The 25,673-nt window shown below is 35.6% G+C and overlaps 1 protein-coding gene across 1 annotated transcript in view; it reads right to left on the reverse strand.

Annotated features, from left to right (window-relative positions):
• LOC122813417 (protein transport protein Sec16B-like) overlaps positions 1-25,673 on the reverse strand; it is a 1,253,021-nt gene that overhangs the window by 795,237 nt on the left and 432,111 nt on the right. The window contains exons 7-9 of the mRNA XM_044085733.1: positions 24,451-24,602; positions 22,918-22,979; positions 6,635-6,773 (exon numbers count right to left, since the gene is read on the reverse strand). Of these exons, the coding sequence (XP_043941668.1) occupies positions 6,635-6,773; positions 22,918-22,979; positions 24,451-24,602 (353 nt within the window). The remainder of the gene's footprint in view (positions 1-6,634; positions 6,774-22,917; positions 22,980-24,450; positions 24,603-25,673) is intronic.

The following is a 25,673-nucleotide window of genomic DNA, read 5'->3' on the forward strand; positions in this document are numbered from 1 at the left end:
CATCAATACCACCTCCAACAATTGTTCATATATGTTAAACCTAGGTTGAGAAACACCCTCTTCACATAAAAACTCACAAAACCATTTAAGACCAAGCTCATGGGGTATCACTGTGTATAGGTCTTTGACATCCATGGTAATAAAAATTCCTAAATCAGCATAGTCCAGCTTGTTGATTCTTTCAAGAAAGTCCCAGGAGTCTCTACATAAATTATTTTCTGTTGTTAAAAATGATTTCAACATGATATCCAAGAATTTGGCCAACGGATATGTTATAGACCCATGACCATCAACAACTGGTCCCATGGGTGGATCAAATAAAGACTTGTAAATTTTTGGCAAACCAAACATACATGATATTTTTGGATAAGAGGTAGATAAAAAGTTGAATTCATCAATTGTAATAGAACCTTCAATAAAAAAGTCATTTAAAATATTACGAATCATCTTATATGAAACATTCAACTCATTAAAGAGCTCTTCACATAAGCATCTCCCAATAAGACATCCATCATTCTCTGATTATAATCCACCCTATCCATTATGACCACCCCACCCCCCTTATCCAGTTTAATAATTTTAATATCAACATTAGATCTCAGATTACTGAAGCATTCTATTTCATTAATACTTAAATTAGTAATGCAACCATTTCTTAAATTCCTTATATCAATTTCACATAACTTTTCGAATATTTGTAGAGATGGGCAGACAGGTGGATTATAAGTACTGGAAATGTGCAGGGGATTACTTGCATATTCATCAAATTTAAACAAAATATTAATATTTCTTACATAGTGTTTCTAGTCAATCAACGTGTTTAATAAATCAAAATTCTTTTCCGGTACAATTGTCATACCCCTAGATAACAGGTCACATATTGTTACATCCACATCCAGGGAGGAAAAGTTAAACACATTAAAATCACCAGTTTTATTCTTCACAATAATGCAGGACTTTAATTCACCATCATTAGTTATCTTCTGCCCCGATAACCCCCTCTCCAATTCTCCCTTCGATTCATGGTGTACCCCCCTTGACCCCTGCTCGTAGTGTGGGCCCCATGACCTGGGGGGGTTCCTTGTTGTATCTCTTTTGGAGGCATTCAGACCACCTCAGTAGAGGAAATTGTTCCTCTTCTAAAAAAGTAGTCTCATCTGGTTCATCATAACCATCATTACCATCATTAAATTCATTCGGTGCCACCCAATTCTGTGACCTTCGGGGTTCAGGGTATGCTTTAATCTCATTGTATTGACCCCTATCCCTTTCAAGCTTTCTTATTTTTCTGTTTTTAATAATATTAATTTGGTGCTCAATTAATTTAAAAACTCTATTATAATCAAATAAATTGTCCAAATAAGTTCTATCCCCTGTAATTGCCTTATCCAGTTCAGTAGCATCATTAAATAAACCAGTCAACAAAGTTTCATTGTGTTTAACCACAGTGTCCATATACTCAAATCCATGTCTATCAAACATGTTTCTCAATTCCTTATGCAGGGGCGAGTTAGCTAGGTTAGTTAGGTGGAAATCTCCACATTCGTAGACCCTTTGGTACAATCTTAGTTTTCAAACATTCTTTAAAGTATGAGTTCTCTAATTGTACTTTCTTTATTTTCAGTAAGTAATGGTCTAGTTTCTGTAGTTTAGTGCTATAATCAGCAGTACTTACAGTATTTACTGGTGTCAGCCTCGGGTTTTCCTGCAGCCATTCACCAACACAAAAAACCTCATTCTGTCCCATACAATTATTGCGGGTATTTGAAGCACTATAACCTTCACCTGGAGGTCGATTAACTGTCCCAGTCATCCCATGCTGTGAATGAGGGTTTTCATTAGATAAAGGTCCATTTATAGGGGTTAAATTTGTATTATCAAGCTTGTAGAAGCCAAGTTCCTGCCTTCCTGTTTTGCGTTATTGACATCATTGACATCCGCAGCTGCTCCTACAGCCTGAAAGCGTTCAATTCACTCTGGCCTCTCAGACATACTTTTTATATGATTAAGGAGATCCTCCATGGACTGGCCAAATGTCTGAGAGAACAACAACTGTTGTGAATCAGTCCCTTGACCCTCTGCTGCCATAATAACAGACCAGTCAGAAATGTAGTAGGCCACACAAACTCCAAATGACAAAAACAGTGGCAGTGGGTTCAGGTACAAAAGCCGACTCACAGTTTATCCAGGAATTTATTCAATAAAACACATGAAAGGTGTAGTCACATAAAAATCCAAATGGTATAAACAGTATTCCAAGCACTTTCATCTCTGGTGAATCAGAGAATTTTTCAAGGAAATTAGAAAACTGTTACTGAGCTCAATTTAGACAAACAGATCCACCTCCATTTAACATTGAACTAATAAACTAAAACCATATAATGAATATTCATAAAGTTCATAAATATTCAACAATCACAGTACAATTCAACAACAGAACCCATGTCATGATAAAAAACACACTAAATAACGCAAATAACACACCAATCCCCAAAAATCATGCCCCTGTCAAAATAGTATAGGTAAAACTGCTATTAATAAACATATACATATATACATATAAAATGTAAAATTATATAAATACAAGTCTTCAGTTTTCTGGCAAATTAAAAAGGAAGCCAGTAAAGAAGACAGAATTCAGGTTTTCTTCCCAAATCCTCATCATCATCAGTGGATTTGTATTGATTTGTTGCGACAGTTGTCTAAGTCTCGATTAATCAAATCCAGATTGCTGAATACAACCTTCAGACATCATATAAATATTTTTGAAGGCAGCTTATACATACTGAAAAAAAAGAGGATATGCGGATCGTGAACAACAAAGAGGGGAACAATACAAACCATGGCGGGACAACAAGAGGACAAAGTGGTATTAATGGACTTGTTTCATATAATAATATTGTGAATATATCTGGTTTGTCAGTTGATGAGGTTTTGCTTAGTGCTTTAAATCATGGGTTGAAGTTTGTCCCTACTGTTATTCCACAGTTATACGAGTGCAAATTAGAAATGTATAAATTTGTTAGGAAATTACATCTGTGGTACTATTTTGAACATCGTGCATGCTTAAATGTTGTTCCTGAAGCATGCTATGATAGCACAGATGAAAATTCATCTGAAGGTGAATTGTTTGACTCTTTTGTTTCTTGTAACAGTGACGTCAATGCTTATTGTTTAATTGATACTTCTGCTGTGACTTTTAATAGTCAATTTATGCCACCTTTTACACATGAAGGCATAAAAAAGTTTTATGCTATGATTCAGTTTGAGTTGGAAATGTTATTTAAAAATTTTAACCACAAAGGTGTAAAATATAATTTATCGAAACAAGAATGGTTGTCCTTGACTGAGTTTTCGAAGCAAAGGGAATTAGTTATTAAACCCTCAGACAAGGGCAACAAAATAGTAATTCTTTATTATGCACAATATCTGAAAATGTGTCTTGAACTATTAGAGGACAAGACAGTTTATGAAATGGTAAATATTGAGGCTGTTTAACAAGCTAAGACCGATTATATATTATTGATTCATAAGGGTCTTAGACTGGGTTATTGGTCGGAAAAAGATGTGGAAAATAAATTAATAATAAATGAGACGAGTCCAGCCTATTTCTACTGTCTGCTTAAAATACATAAAGATAGTGTTAATCCTCCAGGCCGTCCTATAGTTTCAGCTAGTAAATACTTTTTGCACAATTTGGGGGTTGTCCTACATGGTGTATTATTAAAGGAAGCCAAACAACTTCCATCGTATATTAAGGACTCTTTTGATTTCTTAGATAAAATAAAAAATGTTGTGTGGTGTAAAAATATGTATTGGATAACCCTAGATGTAAAGAGTCTTTACACTAATATAAAACACACTTTTGGATTAGAATCGTTGTTGTATCAGATGGGCAACAGCCCGTTAACTCATTATGTTATGGATTTAGTACAATTTTGTTTGCAGAATATTTTTTTTTTTATTTTGAAAATCAAGTGTATCATCAAATCCAAGGTACTGCCATGGGTGCATCTTTTGAACCCATGTATGCAAATATTTTTATGGGTTTGGTAGAAAGAGAATGCATTTATGATAAATTATTTTTTAAACAACATGTGAAATATTTTAACGTGAAATATTATTTTAGATACATAGATGATTTAATTTTTTTATGTGAAGGTGGCAATCAGTTAGTACAAAATTTTGTGGAAAATATTCAAATTAATAGATTTGATATAACTTTTGATGGCTTACAGGTTGGCCATCAAGTTTCTTTTTTGGACATTACATTATGTGGAAAAGTGGGAGAACATATTAGTACTAGTATACACAGAAAGTTTGGGGTAGTAAATGAGTTTTTAATGGGAAACAGTTGTCACCCTAAACATACTATAGAATCTTTGCCTTACGGAGAGTTTTTGAGAATCTCCAGACTTTGTAATGGTGAAGATGTTTTTAATAATGAATAAGAACAAACAAAATTAATGTTTAAAAATAGAAGTTTTGATATAGAACTAATAGGTAAGAGTGTCTTAAAAGTATTGAATAATAGATATAATAGAAATAATAAAATTAATGTTAGAAGAATGATTAGTGGTGACAAAGATGAAAAGTTGTTTGTAGTGTCTAAATATAATATTTTAAGTGATAGTATTAGACAATGCATTCTTCATTTTTGGGAATTTCTTAAAAATTTTATAGAACTTGATGGTCTCTCTAATAAAAAAATAATGTTTTCATATAAAAGGGTACGGAATATTAAAGATTTGGTGGTACATACTAAGTTTCAGAGACCTGATATCAAATTATGTCAGCAAATTTATTTCAGAGGGACAAAACCTTGTGGCAAATGTAGTGGTTGTCCTTATATTATTAATTCCTTTCTGTATATTAATAATGTTAGTTTTAAAACAAATGGAACATTTAATTGTAGGACAAAGGGTGTTATATATGCTATCAAGTGTAGTTGTAATAAGTTTTATAGAGGACAGACGAAAAGGATGTTTAAAACTAGATTACTGGAACATCTGAGAGATATTAGGATAAATAAAATGGAGAGCCCTTTGGCTCTTCATTTTAATAAATGTCATGATGGGCATATAGAGGGTTTGAAAGCTACTGTTTTAGAACAGATTAATATGCCATATTTGAATAAAGAAATGTATAAGTTGATGCTTTTACGTAAGGAAACTATTTTCATTTTAAAATATGATACACTGATTCCAAAGGGCTTGAATACAGATTGCTGTTGGAAAAGTGTTTTGTAAAAATAATGCATTTTCACGTTAAATATATGCGAGTTTCTTTTAACAATTGGATTAATTAATTAATTGTTTGATTGTTTTATTGAGTAGAGCTGACAGTATAAAAACGTTTTTTAAGGTTTTGTATGTTACTCCTTGAAGGCTTACTGTTGCCGAGGCGCTAGAGGAATAAATTCTTTTTCAGTGGCTATTGCTGTGTGATTCGTTTTTGTGGTGAAGCAAATTTTCCTGGTTGCTGTGGTTATTTTAGCTTATGCATACTAACTGCATGGTTACAATGCACTGAAGAAAAGGGCAATGTGAATGACTGCTGAAAGTGGTATTCAGTGAAATGGACTTGCAGAGTTAGGATTTGCGCAACTGTCCATCATATAATTGTCAGGTTCCCCTACCAATAAGCAACTCGAAGACAGGTGTGCTTCCAAGAAAGAAATACTGGTTGCAGCAGTCTCATATTGAAATGATTGCTTTCTAGAATAAAATGGCCATTTCTTCCAGTTCTCATTCATTCTGGAGGAATAAATTGACAGTCAATCAAACAAAAATTAACAAAAGAAATAAAATATGTATTGTTCTGAAGGTGATTTGTCAACAACAAAGAAGAACTTTTCACTGAGATGTGAGACAAAGCGCAGTGAGTGGATGGGAAGGATATGTTACACAGCATCCGAAATACAATTTTCATTTAAGGAAGACTGCTGGAATGGAGATATGTCAATGCTCCCGTGTGAATTACTATATCTGATAGATTGCCACCCTCATCTTCCCAACAACTCTACCAAGTTCCTTAGTTTAAATGGGAGTCAAATATGCAACAATTGGAGGGAAAGACATTTATAGAAAATATGAGACAGGATTTTCCTGATTTATTTGTCTTACTGACACTAGTGGGTTGAGTACCTCTTGGTGTCAGCAGGTAGATAATTAAATGCAGGGAATCAGACAATCCTCATGTCACTGTGAATGACATAAAGTGGAAAACTGCAACAGGTCAATATGGATGTTAATGTTCACCTTTTCTGCAGCTGTTCTGCAGAAGGTGAGATCCACAGAAGTGCAAAACCCTTGTACTACAGATCATTTTTTTGTAATATACTACACTTTTTGGCTAAGTTACTTCAACTATGTAGTTTTTTTCTGCAGTTTGATACTTTGTATATGGCTTTGATTTTTTTTTCTGATCAGTTAGCAGGTGTGCATTATCTGTGTAATGTATGTGACATTATGGCAAGTTTCCGGCAATGTCTGTACAGTGCATAACATTAAAACTACATTGGGAGTCTTATATTAAAATATGTATGTTCCTTCTGAATTAAATCAAATATTACTACCCCTGCCATTTTCTTAAACCAACTGCAGTCAAATAAAACTGCCTCTTAGCTACTCACCCCATTCTGTCTGCAGAGGTATATCAACAGTTGCCAGAGCAGAGCTGCCCCATTTTTGTCAGCCAAGGCATGTGATTCTTGACATTCATCTAGTTGACGCTCAGCAAATGTTAGCACATCCATCTTATGAATATCATCCCTGAAGAAAGACAAACAGATGCTTAGAAATACAGAGCCTGTGTGATTGTGTGTCTGTGCATATAAGGTACAAATAATGACCCCTTAGGATTGCATTAAAAATCCAAACAGCTAAAAAAAAAACAGATACAACAAAGAAGGCCAGACTGAAAAAAGGCATTTGACAATTTTATCAAAATTAGAACATAAAGTGAACATTTTCATTCTTCTAAATCAAGACTACTTTAGACTTAAACCAAACCAAAACAGAAGAAAAACTGATAAAAATACACACGCAAGGCCACAGAAATTCTGACAAATCCAGCTCAAACCACTTGAAATGTTATATTAGAGCTTTAATTTTATTATTGTTCTTTAGCTTTGTTGAATAAAATCACAGGCCAACTTTTAATCATTTATAAATAATAAAAAATCCAGCACAGGTGGCATGGAGAAATAAAGCCCTGACTATGCTGCAGGTTAACTATGTTTGATTAGCATCTGGCTATGGAGGATAGCAGTGAGTAGCTGTTGCTAACGTATCCCTCCTGAAGGAGAATGTGCCTCTCACTCAACAGTTCGATGACTAGCAGAAGCATTTGGTGATACATTCATAAAGCATGAACCTAGGAGCATGCACTGCCATAGCTCATATGCAGATAGCCAAGTGAGCATGCAGAGGCACACTCTCTGCAACTGGCAACATTGAGTGAGTCTCAGTGAGCCACTGGGAGGGAAGGGGTACTCCACTGGGAGAGGGGTAGGCTATTCCTCAAGACCAGAGGCTCACTCCCTGCCACGTGACTCTCATTGTTTAGAAATGAGTGGCCCAACTGGACTACCCTAGCAGAAATGAATGGGCAGCTCTGATGGCCAGCTCTCACCCACATAGAATGACTGGGTGACTGGGTGCTGGTACAGAATCCATCAAGCCAGTCCTGTGGAGAAAAAAAATAAATAAACTCAGCAAAAACAGATCTGTACTTGGACAAAACTCATGTAAGCATGTGCACTTACAAGTTACACTGATCAGAATAGTCTTAATTAATATTAATTCTCAACCAACTGGGGAACAATTAGCCAAAAAATAACTGAAGAGGGTCACCAACTGGTCTATAAAGCCTAAGACAAAATGGCCAGTCAGAGCAAGGGAAGCCTGGACCAGATGCCATTAAAAAATTGTTAAGTGGTTAATGGTTTCTGCTTGATTCCTGGTTTACGCTTCCTATCCCTTGACAGACTAGTTTCTACAGGTCAGTTTGCCATCTACCAGGACCTACTGACTGTACGATAGTCATTGGCTAGTCATTCCTTAAATGTTTCATGTTTTAACATTAATTAGGTTTACACTCCTGATTGGTGTTGTTTGTGGAAATATATGTCTATTTGCATTTTATCAAACTACTGATCTTTTTCATGATTTTTAAATGTATAAATGATTGATTTTGTGGTGTTTTTTCAACGAATCTAAAAAAGTCTTGTGTTTTTTTAGGACTGGACTACAGGTAAATGGTGTGATAAACATGCTATAACCTAACAGCAGCACTGAATCTCTTTGTTTCTATCATATTTTGCCCTATGTGACATACAGTCATTATTTTATTTTGAACGTATGCAGTATTCTGCATATGCATGTATAAATGAGGCAATTCAAATGTCAAAATGTTGCAAAGCAGTGCCTCCTACGAAACTATCACTATAAGGTGACTGCATAAAGAAGTATGTGTGTGTGTGTGTGTGTGTGTGTGTGTGTGTGTGTGTGTGTGTGTGTGTGTGTGTGTGTGTGTGTGTGTGTTGATATATCAAAATGCACAAGCACTGGAACACAAATGATTGGATTGATGCCAACAATTTAAGGATATACTTGTCAAAAAATTCCAAAGATCAAGCATACCAACTCCTGCAAAATGGAAAACAGGTTTCCTTTTGCGATCAGTTAATCAAAACCCTACCACTAAATTTAGACACAGTTTAGACAGCAGTAGTGTTATGGAAATGATTTTTCTAAGGTTAGGTGTAGGATTGGGCAGGTTTAGAATTAGTACACATTAGTGATAATGGCCTGGGGAGTCTTCTCTGAGTGTTCTGCAGTAAAATGTGTTGTGATCCAACACTGAAGTTGTAACCCAAAGCATACATGCAATAAATCCATTAAATGACTCCATAAACTCTTGATCAAGGTGCAGATCCAAAATTCGTTTGGCATTGGTCCTTATACTGCTATATATAATTGCAGATTTCCTGATTTTCTGTGCATCACCTTGCATTTTCATGTAAAGCAATTTGAATACCCCATGTTTGTATGTACTAAATCACAATTCAGAACACAACAATATCATTTTCCTAGTTATACACACAGCATTCACCTCCTTTGCATATATTAATGCACATTTCTTAGTTTTAGGTAAAGTATTTCATGACTCCATTACTCGACTATGTATACAGCATTTCCTGTTTGTGAATTACAGCAATCTGTTGCTTTCATCTGTTGATATTCCATTTTTCATTTCTGAACATCAGTTTCCCATTCCTGCATACACCAATGTATATTCCCAGATATACATGTAAAATTTAATAATAATGGCATGCATAAAGAAATGCAGTATATGCTTTCCTGTTACCCAATCTCCTATACTTTCCCATGTACTAATTAACTTCCCAACCACCCGACATAAAATTAGGATCCTATACCTAAATAGCACAAACTGCTGATAAAACTTCCCACTCCCAACATTTTGCACCTTAATAAATGTCACCGTTGTAGAACTGGGTAACTACCTGGAGTTAACCCAGCAATGATTCAGGGGCTGTTATTCCCCAGTAAATTCCCAGCATTTTTAAGGTACTGTCTGGTAAATTCCCACAAGACTGCCCCACTCCACTGGTGTCTCCTTAATACAAGTCAAGCCAAAAAGCATCATCCTGTGGTATCAATGAAACAAAACAAAAGACAAAACTTCTACACAATATAGAATTCTCCAGAACAAAAATTCAGCTATACAATCAGATTACTCTGTTGGACCTGGATTACTTTTAATTAGTAATTGTCACATTTTCGCCAGACTTGTGGCTGAAAAGGATCCTCAGGCCAGCCCATCCATCTAGTTAAACAAATAAGCAAAGTGACTGTAAGCTGTTTTCAAGATTCAAAATGTCTTAAAATCCCTTCTTTTATCAGTTTTATTAACACATGCTGGATATAATAGCTCTACACTAGATATTTTTCTTTCAATTATCCTTATATTTAGTCCTTAATTTTGTACCTCTTGTGGAAAGGTGTATCTGAAAAACTCCTGGTCTTCTCTGTTTCATTTTTTCCATGTTATACTGTGAGGTCAGGCCAAAAGCATGAGTATGGACCTGCAATACTGACCCTGGGTGGTATTGGGCTCTGTTGCTCCACCCCCAAAGAATGGTGAGCCCCTTCCATGCTCATTTGTGCTTTGCCTGGGATTTGGAGTCTTCATAAATTCGTAGGTTCTAACTAAGTTTATGGCTAAAGAAACCATCAAGAAGTCCAGCTTTATCACTCAATATTGGTAGGAGATTAATAATTCCCCCCATTAAGTATGTTATCTCCACATATCTAAGGTGTAAAATTTATGATCACTGTCTGCACATCATTATCATCATTATTAATTAATCTATTAGCAGTTTAGCTATAAATTGCTTCACTGAGGTAAACATTTTCTCTACATCATCTGGAAGACCAAAGAGCCACTGATTATTAACATCAGCTGTCTTCCCCTGATCACCTAAATGTATTATTTATTTCATTGCTTTCCTTAAGAGGTACAGTGTGTCACTCTCATGCTAATGGGGAAGCATCAGATTTCCCATGTGACCCTCCAAGTTCTTCATTCTTTTCTGCACCTTTTTAGTTTGAAGGTATAGAAGCTCAGTGACATTTCAATTCTTTGGATTGAAACAAGTATATCTTCTAGTTTCTGGAGCACTGGTTGGTCTCAGCCATCTTGTCGTCATCCTGTCTGACGCTATCTTATGTAAGGTAGTTTATTTATTTATTTATTTATTACTTTATTTATTTATTTTTGAAATTGTTAATCGGTTACTTTATTTATTTATTTTTGAAATTGTTAATCGGTTCAGAATATTTCATTCTCACCCCAAGTTTGCTGAATGGGTGCCATAACTACTGCTGCAGACTGACTTTTTAGCTGTGACTTCATCTATCGACCAAGATGGTTCGGCTGTTTATTTCTGGACATTCTGTACTGATCACCATTCAGTACTGTACTTTACTAAGATTATTCTGTTTATTAGCATGTCATTTTTACTCAAGTTTTAAAACTTTGTTATGCGGGGTCCTCTAACCATGCAGATCTCCCAGCACCCCACCTATCCCCAGAAAAAGAAATTCAATTCTAAAACTGTAACAGGACTGATCAAGTTTTAGTTCCTGACTTTGGTACAAAGTAGGGATTTAATATTTTCAAGAAAATTATTAATAATGGAGATCATAATTTTCTGCCCTCTATTAATAAACACCTCTAAAATAATTGCACAAATGTAACACAATCCATTTCTTAACTTTCTGCACTCTCTTTATATATACCTCTAAACCACCTCTTATAGTATAAGATCTTTTTCTAAAGATGTATCCAGTTTTTTTAATATGTTGTATATACCAATACTACAATATTTAAAAGCTTGAAGTTTAAGTTTCTTATCTAATATCTGGGAATTCTAGTGTGATAAGAAAATTTCAGACTATCTAAATCAAATGCTTTAATATCAATAATAACCTGAATCTTTAAAAAGAAATTTCTATGAGCTTTAATAGAGTTTATTACCTGTTTGATCTACACAGTATAACCAAATCTAGGCATTTCTTTGAAATAGTCTAATGCCTCACATCATTTTTTTCTGGTTAGTAACAGTCCGTTTCTACAATCCAGCTTTCAAACAAGCTTTAACATCATCACAAATAGTCTGTGTTACTCAATGACCTGATCTGCATATGTCACCAAATTATTCTACAAAGTGTTATAATATTTCATGGGAGTTTAAACGTCATAAATATAATGCAACATTTCCAGACTTGTGGAGACTTTTCTCCCCATTCATTTTATGCCCAAGACATAATCATGTAACATAATATTAGATATAATAGTGCATTTTCAAAGAGAGCTAATCATATAAAAGTAATACACAGTCCAGCAATACTGTTCTAGGCTTTATGAGCCTGTGAACAATGTCTATAGAAGAAGGCAATATGAAACATTTTATTTCATATAGCTAATAAGTATGCATGTGAGGTACATCACTTAAAGAGTCTACTAATAGCTGATGGCGAGGGTGGGGTACCTGGATACTACTTAAAGTATCCATCTAATATAAGAAGCCATTTCTGGAACTTTAAAGCTTTATCTGTTATGGGAATTTCCATTTTAATAGCATTCCAAGGTGAAAATATTCATCTGCATTTGCTAAACTATAATTACAATTTAACTGACCATTAGTTGTCAGGAAAATATTTTAGAAATATTATCATCCTCATATTCCAAACCAAAGATAAAATCCATAGACATTGGTCACAGTCACTAAGGCTAAGGTGCTGTTCTGTATATTGTCTGGTATTGCTCTGGAACTCTGTATTGTAAATAAGTGATTACTATATCAACAAAGCAAAATTGATACAATACACTTTATTTACATATGTAAGGGCATGGTATTAATGTTGTGAAACCATAATTTGTCCCATCTTTTAAGTGTTGCCTTAGGTGCCATGGTTTTTCATCATGCTTCCACCGGTGGAGGTCAGACCACAATGCATACATACCCACAATCACTTTTGCCAATGACTGAGAATAGCAGACTTACTATTCTGCATAAGCCTCGAGTAGCAGGAGTTCACTCCTGAATTCACCACTCTAAAATCTCAAAAGGAAATCTACAGCTGTGACAGATGTGGAAGGGCCATTTTGGAGTTCTCATTATTGTGTCCCCATGAATTATATGGTTCAGGTGTCAAGACAGGTGAGGAGTCATCATTTCAGATAAGAAGAGTTCATCTTTTCTTATAAAGATATAGAATGAAATCCATGCATTCTGCATACAGGAATACATAAACTGTAAGTGGTTATCACTTCATCTGTTTTATTGCATTAGTGTCACTCACCACCCATACTGAAGCTCTATTCTATGCATTTCTGGTTTTGTAGCTAACTCTTGTTTTTTGAAAGGATTGAAAACAAAATACAGTCTCCTTTTTCATTTTGAAGACATTTTTAGCTATTTAACTGCCCTCAGTGAAAAAATAAAGAAGCATTGCTTGCAAATTTACCACATGTTTTCACTTGTGAATACGGTACCTTTGTCATGTTTCAGTTGAAAGGGAGGAGGTCTGAACTAATACCCCGGAAGTAAATACTTAATGCATCATCTTAAGTGCTGTTGGCACAACCACTTTATGTGAGTCTGTTTATATTTCTTGCAAGGTTTTTAAGGGAGGCCTAGTGTTGTCCTTGGGGATCCCTGCTTTACAGAATCCATAATTCCTAAATGCTTCTTGAAATAACTTCTAAATAGAATAAAACATTCCATGTGAAAAGTCAGCCATGCCCTCTGCTGCTAAGTCACAGCCTGTCTGTTTCTGTTGGTAGACTTCTTGTGGTGCAGCATTTAAACACCGAACAGTGTTTTCTAGCCCTCACTTATTATTTTCAGATGTTGCTTGTAGCTTATTGAATGTACTGTCACTGCCCCCATGAAACAAACTATTGACATGAATATGCTGTTATCTGTCAATGAAGCTCAGATCATAGCTCTGATAAAAGACATATATTTTCAAAATCATAATTATTTTTTCTATCCTGACCATGCTGGTTCCCCTGCTACATGGTTTAATATTGTCAAATAAAAGGATTTAATTTATTACCAATGTTAACAGTTATGTCAATAGAAAAGCATTCAATGACTTAACACTTTACTTTAATCCCTTTGCACAATCAGTTATGTCCTTTTCTTCCAGCAGCTTGCTGTTCATAAATGCCTTTCGGTTCATCCTACTTACCCTACATGAATACATGCCACTGTCTCATTGCTGTATAGTAGTTAGGTGTCTTCCTTCCCTTTTTATCACCTTTTGAGAACCAGAAAACTAAAGCCCCTTTTCCTACTTTTTTTAACATTACCAAGCATAGCTGGCAGGCTATAGCAGAGGAAACAATGTAGCTACTGCAGGCTCCACTGAGTGTGGAGCTTTTAGGAATTTCAGTAAATCTAATACTGTGTAAAAGAACACTGGATACCTGATTATAACTGCACATAAGAGTTAACCTCATGCATACAAACTTTGCTAAACAGTCTTTGCTTTAAGAGATTTAGGGAAACCTTTATTAGCACTATGTTTGATAATTTCTAAGTTTGCAAGGGTCAGGAAGTACACTTACACAACACATTTCTGCTGCTTTGTTTATTTACACTTGCAACTTAGTTATCACTAAGATGTGAAGGCTTGGGCTATTTATATATTTGTTTTTGTTTACTTTGGAGCTATGTGGCTCAGTCTAGTTATGCTGAACTATGGTCATCCAGCTCCCCGTCTGACATCACTCCATGTATCCCGAAGTGTGTTTTTTCTAGGTGCTTGTACTGCTACTTCAAAATTTCCTCAGGTTTTGAATGACCCTTTCTCTCATTAATAATTTTTGCCCACTATTGTATTACTTCAGAGTATGTAAAACACTCCTTTGCCATGCCCTAAATGTAAGAATCAGTTATAAAAATATCTATAATTTCTCGTTAATAATAAAACATAAAGCTGCTGGCATACCTGCATCAAACTTAAATGATGCATCAGCATATTCAGTGTTAAGCTTTAATAATATGGCATATTGTCAATATCTATAAATAATATTTTGAAGGACAGCAAATAGGATTAATTGATGCACACAAGCCCACCACAATATTAGACTCACAAAAGTTTGGAATCTTGCCCTTGTTATTTGCCTTATATATTGGGGTCTATATTAGATATTCGAACTTTTAAAAGTTTGAATCACTAAAGAACGAACTTTAGTGATTGAACTTTTAAAAGGTCAAATATTTATAAAAACAATATTTAAAAAAAAGTAAAGGGTTTAAGCATGGGGTGGCAAGCCCCCCTGCACCCCCACACCCCCCACTACTTAAATATACCAACTCTGAGATCTCATTTCAGTGTTCTACAGTGCGGAAATGGAGAATTTCCCATTTCCTACACTGTAGCCCGATCTTGGAGTTGGTATATTTAAGTAGTGGGAGGTGCAGGGGGGCTTGCCCCCTGCTTACACCATTTAGTTGTTCTTTATTTATTTATTTATTTTTTTTATTTTTATATATATTCAAACTTTTAAAAGTTTGATCACTAAAGTTCGTTCTTTAGTGATTTGAACTTTTAAATGTTCGAGTATCTAATATAGACCCATATATTGAATGACTGGCTATTTGCTTGAGGGAATTGGCGATTAGGGGAGATATTTTAGATAATCAGTGTTATCATATCACTACGTATTTCCCCTACTTTAACAACTTTCTCAATAACAAACCACCACCACAACCCCCCAGTAATCAGACAAAACCTATTTTATAGCTCACCACTGTTAGAATCACACTTCTATATGATTAAAGACTCAGAAACATTTTTCTCTCTTCCTAAAAACACCAAAGACCTCATTCAGACTATCCTCCATATTCTTTATACTCCTTAAGAGTAACATTGAACCCAACCCAGGCCTAACAACTCCCTTTCTCTTCAACATCAGAACTATTCCCTTCCTACACAGGCCTGCACCCTCCTCAATGTACATAGTATCAGAAACAAGCTAGACCACATAAGTGTTTTTATTTCCCAACAAAACGCAAACATTCTAACAGTCATAGAATCCTGGGTCAAAAAAGACTCCCCCCAACTTCCAAGTTACTTACTAACCTCCTACAAGTATATCAATGATGGCAGAACAGGCAAAAGATCAGATGGAGATTCTCTAATTATGTACATAAATAACCTAAACCCAAAAGTCATTGCCAAAGGAAACTCCTCTGCAGACTCTTGTCCTTATTGAATTTCCATCTCATAAAGGCAAATAACTACTAATCGCTATAACGTATCTACCAACCCCTGCTTCCCTAAATAAGTTCAAAGTATTCATCACTAACAGCCTTAATAACTGTCCCAAAAATAATATCATGATTATTCTAGGTGACTTCAATCTTAATTATCTTTGCCCTCTTTCATCTGATATGGGTACATTCCTAACAGACATAGGCAGGAGCGGCCTTAGGTCAACTGGTGCCCTAGGCAAAAGGACACCATGGTGACCCCCACCACACCACCCGGTGCCCCCATCCTGATCTACCTACACCAAATAAATAACTGGAAAAGTGCCCCTGCTAGAGTGGCGCCCTAGGCGGCCACCTAGTTGGCCTATGCCTAAGGCCGGCTATGGACATAGGTCTCCTTCAACTGATAAAAGAACCAACAAAACCTAACCTCACATCCTCCAAACATTCCACACTCGACCTGATTATTACAAAAATACAAAATTCCATCCCAACATAAATGTTTGGTTACCATCACTTAGTAACCACTGCCCAATCACCTTTACAATTGTCAACCATCCCATAAAACTTCCACCAGTATTAAAAGCCTTCAGAAACCAGAGTAGGACAAATATAGACAAACTCAAAAATTTTCTCACAGCCCACCGCTGAAACCATATAGTCTCTTTGCATTAACCTAATACAGCAGGTGTAAGCCTAACCAGCTTTCTACTCCAGTTGCAAGACAAATTCTTCCCACTTATCCACACGCTTTATCAACCCACCAAAACTGTATGGCTATCCACTGAACTCAAACATCCTTTAACTCTAAGGGATGAAGCATGGCAAAAATGTTAACAGACCCCCCCCCTTCCCAACTGATAAACACACCTCCTTTATAGCTTTGCATAACCTAGCCAAGAAGTCCATCAGAAGGCACAAAAGACATCTCCAAACAAAGAAATAAATTACCTTCTTATATTCCCAGAAAAACACTTATGGACAGAGGTTACCTACTTAGAGGAAGAAAACTTTCTCATGATACCCTCTCTATAAATACTATTCCATGTGGTACAGCAAAACTTTCTCAAGGGATTTCCTTAAAGAATTTAGCAATCTCCCATCAATAAACTCCACACCTCCCACAGATCATAGTGTCTAGACAACATTTCCAGATTAGCCGCTTTATTGATAAGGTTTATAAGCTTCTGTTAACTCTAAAACTGTACAACACAGAACAGTTTTAACTAATACAGGAAGCAGATTTGGGGATTTCCATACCCCCAATCATATGGGAAAAGATGTTATTAATTCCTAGGTTTGCAACTACATCTCGGAGGTTTCCATTTTTGCCTGGCAGTGTTTAAATATTTTTGCACTCCAGCTAGATTATCACAATTTTTCCTGCAACCTCTTTTATGTGATGGCATTGTTTTTACCCAGAACCTGCGGACTGCAAGCATATCTTTAGCGATTGCCCATTGTTGAACAAGTTTAAGGAAGATTTAATGAACATGTTACCCCAAAATCTTGGTCAGAAATTACTCTAACTTTTGTGAATTTTTTACTGGGTTTGTCAGAGCATCAGGGATTATCTAAATATCTGAAGTAATTTTTCCCAGTCCTTTTCATCAGGACCTTCCTCCAAGGCAAAAAGCCACTTACTTTTTACCGGAATCTCATAACATTAAGGTCTCATCTTCTTCTCTATAATTGTTATTGTACAAATTATTGTATTTGTAATCTTTGTTTTTTTTTTTTCTCTCTCTTCTTCCATCTATGTATGAAATGTATAAACTATTACCGTATATATCTGTCATATATTGTTGTCATCTGCTTTGTAAGATTGGAGCTTTTCTCCCCGGGCCTCCGCTGAAAACGGACATGTGTCCAGTCGGACTATCCCGGTCAACAAATGTAAAATAAAATAAAATAAAATAAATAAAAATAAAAATAAAATATCAAGTTGCAGGGTTTAACATGATAATGCTTATAGCAAAGAAGTGTGTTACTAAGAAGTGGAAAATGAGAACCCTTCCAGTGTTGATGGATCTTATAGATTTAATTCAACAGCTATTTGATCTGAAATTTTGATCTCAGCAAAGGTCCAGTAATGATTTTTTTTTTTACTTAAAACATGGGAGATCATTAAGAATTGGCCTGTCCATTGAGTTAAGATTACTTAGAAATTCACCGATGGAATTGTGGTGGTACAAGAAATTGTTATTGGATTTACAGGTCTTGTGCAGTTTTATACAGTAGATGAAATTTACTGTTATCTAATTTTATAACATAACTGTTTTATTAAATTGATGTTACTATCTTCAATAAATTCTTGATAGACAAGTGATACATATATAATAAAAATGGAAGAACTATATATAAAAACGTTTGAAATCTCAACAAGAGTTTTCAAGTTTCTCATTGAAAATGCTTAATGAATATAAAATCCAGCAAAATCACTAATATAAAACACATTTCATGGACTATGTAAATGTATTCCATACAATGAAACTAAAGCACATTGCTAAACCAAAACACTGCATTAAACAAAATCCTTGTTAAGTTAAGAAGTCAGTGGAGATAAAAAAAAATATTACCTCACCTAAGTGAAACACTAGCAAATTATTAACTGTTGAATTTGCAGAGTTCACAAAAGACTTTTGGTCATCATTATAAAGTCTCTAATAGATTGCATCCCAACAGAAATTTGCAGTAATAGTGGTCAGAGAATAATAAATAAACAGTAAATCCTGTAAAACTATCAGATGTGGAATATTAAGCAAAAGAGTCTGCAAGATTTATAAATACTTCTGATGACTAGACAGAAATCATCAGAGTGGTGAAAATTAAATTGAAGGGATTGATACGGGTGCAGACACTTCTAACATTATTACCTCTTTGCAGCAGATTGTTCGGTGTTTTGATTACTACTTCTAGCCAAGCTCATTGCTGAGGTAAAACTTACCAGCCCAAACATTGCAACTACAGAAATCAGAGGGATTTTGTCAGCTTACAAACCCAGTCTGTATAGAAAATGTTTTGTGATGGGACACAGATGATTTAAAGAAATAAAACTTATGGAAAAGGAAGCTGACCAATGGGATTCAGTGTAACATTATCCTCACCCTCGTTCTGAACTAAGTTAATGTTTCCATAATTGTTTTTATGGAAGGGCTAGAAAGGAAAGTGTCAGATGTGACACTGATGGCAGAACCAGGATGAATATTGTTGTCAGTATTTTTTTTTAATTAATAGCAAACTGAGATGTGTATACAGTAGAGAAAATGCCCTCCATGCATTATCTAAAATTCTGTAGAAAGAAATATATAGTCCTGAATCTGTACAACAATTAAATAAAAAAAGAATGGTATAAAAGGGAAAAGAAGCACAAATGGTCAACATGTCTCAAAAAACACTTGCAGATAAGCATATATGTTGATTTTAATGATGGTAGTATTATAGGTCTGTGTGGATACAGAGAAAGCCAGAAAAGTATATAAGGAGTGAAGGAGATGATATGAAATTGGACACTACAGCAAGACCTCTTGCTGTGCATGGGTCATAAATCTGAGAAGTCAAGGTCATATGTTTATCAATATGCTGTCAGGATGGAGGCATTCTAAGAAAGGCAGTAGTATGGCTCGAGGCCTGAGACAATACTCACAAGAAGATAGCCCAAGGGACTTTTAGTATGTACCTCATAAAAAGAAGGAGAAAAAAAGCCAGTACAATTCTTCACATTTCTAAAGGGATAAATAATGGACCAAATTTTATTTATTTTATTTATTTATTTATTTATTCCATTTGATAAGCAGGTAGGTGAGATGGTCCAAAGACCCTTTTGTGCCACAATCTGGGACCATAGGGCAACAATTTTAGTAACAGTGCAAAGCAGAACATTTTGACAGTTAACAACATATTCAAGAACTTCTAAGATGATAACAAATGACAGTTAAAACAAGTTGTAAACATATACCAATTAAAATAAGTTACAAAACATAAAAGAAATATAGATATACACATTCTTGAAAAGGGTGATAATTGCAGCAATACTGTAGAAACAGAACATGAAACTATTCTGGATATGATAATTACAGCATGTACATGTAAGAAACTCTCATCATAGAGGAGGAAATGGAGAAAGAATGCTTCCATTTTTATTTTCACATTGTACTGTATTTCGAACAGAGCTTTAGGAGAGACTTTATTTACTATGACAGCTGCTACCTCTTTGCTTAGTTTCCTACCTGCTTGATGTGATAATAAGCTTAGACTGCCATTTTTCTTTCTAACAGCAGCACGATGCTTCTTTAAACAAGCTGTTCTTCAGAATATTTTTGAAACAGTCAAGTGTCCCTTCTTGTCGGTCTCCATAGGGCAGATGATTTCATGCTGCTGGGGCCAATTTAATGAAGGTTCTTTCAACAGTAATCATTCTGAACCTGAATCTTACTAGGGACATAGCATTATCACCATTATCTCTTAGGGAGTAACTTTACTGTCTGATTTACAGCTTGGACCTCAGTGCTGGGCAGTGCCCTTGACTGAGAATTTTGGAAACTAGGCAAGAAAAAAAAGTTTTCCTTTCATTAACTGGTATCAATTTGCAGAACTCCATCAGGTAGCACTGGTGGATTCTTTGGTCAGCGAGGAGAACAAATCTGTATATTTTATTGATTGCTGTTTGTAGTTTTTGAGTATTTATATTAGAGCTGAATGTTACTGAAGGTAGTCTGTATTCCAGTTTGGGTATTCATGTGTTTTTGGCTAAGGCTTTGCGGATTGTTGGAGTTAGCAGTAGAGCACTACAGGATTTCTGGGTAATATAAATAATGTTCTACTTGTGCCCCAGATGAGTCTTATTCTTATGTCAGTTTCAGAAAATAAAGAATGAACTACATTTTATTCTCCATTATCAATATTTTAAAGCAAGTCAAGAGTCAATAAAGTATGCTAATATAATAAATGTTAGGGAAAACGTTTTTCCTTTATATGGACATAAGTTGACTGAGGCAAGTTTTATATTCATTGTTAACCAGGTAGGACCACTGCACAGTAGTGTCCCTCTTTAGAAGCAACCTAGAAGCATTGTCCTGTTAAGTGACTTGCTTCACGTCACAGAGTAAGAAAACTTATAATGAGGGCATCAGATAATGAACTACAAAATGTAATGCATTCAATGGGATTCAGAAAGCATTACTGTCAGCGGTAAGCTTTAACACATGTGGCTATCAACTCACATAACCCCTAATGAATCAGAGACAGGCACACCGCAGTGATTTTACTCATTTGGTAGAACCACTGCAGGGGGCTATCTTCACAGCCAGGCTAAATGCTAATGAGGTATTCTATGGGAGTGCCTTATGCTAATTAGCCATGAGCTCTCCCTCAGAAATGCCTGCACAAATTAGCACAACAGACCATGTTAATTAACAGTGACAAGATGCTACATTCCCACATTACATTCAATGGGAGAGACTGCATTGCAGGTGAGGTTAGGGAAGACCAGAGGATATGTAGTGGTGGGGAGTGTGCACGTGTGTGTATGTGCATGCCTATAGGGGTATGACTGGCCTCAGATGCCTCTGTGTACCTGTATGAGTCTGTGTCAGCCTGGGTAGTCACAGTACGGGTTTAAGTAGGGGATCAATAATGGAGGTGTGTGTGTGTGTGTGTGTGTGTGTGTGTGTGTGTGTGTGTGTGTGTGTGTGTGTGTGTGTGTGTGTGCGTGTGTGTGTGTGTGTGTGTGTGTGTGTGCATTGATAAACATGTTAATGTGCCTATGACTGGATTTGAAGGGGAGAAGTCTTGTTGGTTGAGACAATAGGAAGAAGTTGAGATGGCAGAGTTATGTACAGTGGGCTAAGGGAAGGAAAATCCCATCAAGGAGAATAAAATATTCAAGATATTGAGCCAGATCTCAGGGCTTTATAGTAGGCAGGAAAGAATGACACAGCAAAAGAATCTAGTAGTCCTTAACTGACACCATGTTCTGTATTTCTGATCATATGAATGCTTATCTACTGTGTTTTACCTTTTTTTTCTGTAAGTTAAGACTGTTCAGGAGACAATACACATGACGACTACTTTAGCAAGAGTGCCAACTTGTCAAATGCATGTTCAAACCTCCAAATAGTTCATCTAGTAAAGTTATGCCATCACTGATAGCACAGCAGTATAAAGCTGTAACTATGACCCAGATGACCAGGTGTCCCAACTTTGATTAGAGACTCAGGTGCTGTTGGAGCTTACACATAGGAGAAAGGATTCAGGACACCTATGCAGCTTGCTTCTCTTTTGGTGGGAGGATGTGGAGAACAAGTCATGGGGCACACAGTCTTATCTTGAGTTTCACAGTGGAGACCACAGAGCACACATTGGCTTCAAGGGGGTAGCGTAGCCTTATGAGGATACATCACTTTTAAAAGTGAGTCATATGACCCTTGCTGAGATCTATTGCATGGCCAACCCTGAATAGGTTGCCAGAAATGCACAATGGGGGATAAGACCTTAAAGCAAAAGCCCTAGTCCTCCACACAGATGATAGCCCTGCTACCAGTTCATCTGTCTCTCATCTCCAATCAATGAATAAAGGATAAAGCTGTCTCCAACATAGGAAATGAATGGGCCAGCAAGATGACTATGGAGGAGCTGGTCAGAAGGAGGACTGTAGCAAAAATAAAACATTTGGTAAAGGTTAGTTGGCTCTCAAGCCCACTATAATTTAATACTTATATTTTAATGTTTAATGCTGGAAGCAACCATTATCTATTGATCAGTAGAGACATGGTGCCTATATGGAATGGGAGCTGCCAACTTTTTTCTGATTTTAGTTTGTGTTGTTAACACACAGCAACATATTCTAATATACTTTAATTATTATTTTCTGATTTTATGCAGAGTGCCTAATTATATGTACTTAAAGAAATTAATAAATGTTATCAAATAATTTGTGTACTGCAGTGTACATCAAAAGTCTAAACATGGTTAATTCAGTGCAGACAAGATACTTTTCTGACCATACATGAAGTTTATTAACTTTTCCCAAACACAAATCTTAACATGAAAAAAGACGTTATTTAAAAAAAGTTAAATTTAAATTGAGAAAAAAAAATTACCTGAGAAGGGGCCCTGGAAACTCTCTCATCTCTTCCTGCTCTTTTGTGTCATAGAGAATCACCTGAAATATATATTGCCCCATTAAAGTCAAATGACAGACTGATAAAAAACAAAATTCACTTTTAGAAAAATATTTCCTTCAAGTACATAAACATAATATGGCATCTGCACTGCACAACTTTCTGAGTGTTTAGAAAATGTTATTTAGTTGTTTACTTATTTATTCATTTACAATTTTCTGATTTTCTTGTCAAGTTGTGTACTGGCAGCATGGAGATTGTCATATTTTTTTAAAACAAAATGCAAAGTGAAGTTTTAAAACATTCAACAAATGTAAGGAATCAGACGTACAACAATTCTCAACAGTGATGGTTGCCAGTGAAACTATATGCTTTTGTTTTTCTTTTTCCCTCAATTTCTTTACACCTATACAAGTTTTCATAATCAGTCTGTTATACTATTTCGTATCTCCCTGGAGCATGATGTACAAGCAGTGAGGTGGCAGAAGAACCAGAAGACTCCAACTTGAAATCCCCCCTGCAGTGTGGACAAAGTGGTCTGTCTTTTTCAGCATATTACACTTGGCCCTGTCAGTCACCACCTCTTGTTTAACACACATCTTTCCTTTTGAAATTATTAACATTTTCGTTCCTGCTATTCTTCAAGTTTCATTTTCTACTCATGAGACTAAGAAGATTCAAGACAGGCAGAAGAAGAATAAATAAATAAATATAGCAGGAGTTTGTTATTCCAGCATTCCATTTTCAAGAAAAGCCTACAAATTCTTAGCTCTGTTTTGCGGAAAGTTACACAATGCTGAAAATTACCAGAATGGTGGTCCCCTACTACAAAAATAAATAAATAAATAAAATAAAATCACTTAAACTCGTAATTTTCTTGGTAGACTCTGATACCCACAAGAGCACTAAGCAGTATGTTTCCCCTAGGAACATTTCAATAAATATCTGCATAAAATCAATATAAATTGTAAATATTTTTTCAAACATCATTAGTATACTATAAAATGTTAGAGAAGGATATAGCCTTCAAACAGCAATCAGACTTTGGCCTGGAGAAATGACCAACAACTTTCCTGAATGTTAGATTACTGACCACTCACTTCAACAGCAAAAAGAACTGACCTGAGTGTGAGTATTCACTCTTTAGAGCTGCATGCTGATGTGCCATGGTAAAAGGATCTGACTGGAGGACTGATGTCCACCTCTGGCACTGTCCCCCTGTCATCCAACAGTTCCTATAGTAATGATCCTTATGATAAGAATTCCTATAGTATATCTGAACCCTCTCTCTACAATGTGAATTTAGGCAGCGAGGGAGACTAAAATGCCAAATAAGGATTGCTATCACATTTGTCAGCTATATAGCTCATCTCTTACATTCAGGCATATTACAAGCTATAGTTCAACGTAAAACATCTCCACTAGAAAAAAAAAAATAGATGTGAAAACATGTTGGATCGATATTACAGTTTCTGTGGAAAGATAAACTGCACACCAAAACAAACGACTCACCTCTAGACTATGTATTTCAATCACTGCCGGCTCTCCCTCTGATGGCATATTGGGACATACTCGAATCAGGTGACCCTGAGGAGTGAAGCTTACTCGTACATGTGGAAGGGGATGCTTCCAAGGTGTCTGGACTCTTGATGGCACAGATGGCTCTAATAAATGTGAAATATCACAGCAAATTATGCAAAGCATTCTAAGCAAACTTTACATATACATCCTTAAAATCATTCTCCTGAAGTCTTTAACATTCTTAGAATATAAACTTGTATAAAACAATTCCCGTATGAGTGGAACAATATAAATAGATACACAATATAATGTGCCTCCACACACAGTCTACCTTTAGCTCTTGAAAAGGTTCCACTATGAGTGGATGAAAATGAATGCACTATGGATCAGAATCTTCGAACTGCATTTGCCAAAAAAAGCAGAAAATATACTTTTTACATGTTTTTGCAGGGGCGCAGGTTCCCCACACCCCCTGATTTTATATATATCAATTCCATGGTCGCATCAACTCAAAGAAGGGGAAAATTCTCCCAAAAAGGACATCACTGCTGACACAATTCACCAAAAGTGATTTCCTATGAAGGAACTCTGATCATCAATGATTTGAACTTCAGGGAAACTGAAGCTCGAGAGTTTTGTTTTCATCCACCAATAGGGTAATGACTGAAAACTGGTTCGGATAACAGAATGTGTAGCTCTAATGTATCTTATTGCGCAAGTCAAATTTGCAAACTGAAAAGATAACTAGAATGCAAAAAGTATGAATTAGGCTCCTCCTTTAAGAATAACAAAATTTATCACCTGCCCAAATTTTAAAGCTCATTCAATTAAAAAACTATTTACTTATCACAAAGTGCAACAATTCAAGCAACTGCATAAGTGCACTTAGTAGATTTTCAGTTTTCCGTATCCTGACATATAATAAAATATATGAGTAAATTCATGGTTCTGGCTTTATCTAAACCATGGAAGAGAGAACAAAATTCCTTAGTGGGCAGCTAATTACAAAAGTTATAAAGCTAAAGCTTTGTGTATTTCTTCTGTTTAAATAGGAATGGCATTTCACCACTGACAAATTTGAACTCTGTGCTCTGAAAATTTTGCCTTTTTCTGAATTTTCTAAATAAAATTAATAATAATTTTTTTTTCCTGCTAAAAACTAGTCTTTGCAAGTGTTTTGCCCTTTTCTGAGTAGCGGATACAATGGCAGTTGC

The sequence above is a fragment of the Protopterus annectens genome, chromosome 10.part0, assembly GCF_019279795.1.
Source record: "Protopterus annectens isolate FY-2018-M chromosome 10.part0, PAN1.0, whole genome shotgun sequence".
NCBI lineage: Eukaryota > Metazoa > Chordata > Ceratodontiformes > Protopteridae > Protopterus > Protopterus annectens.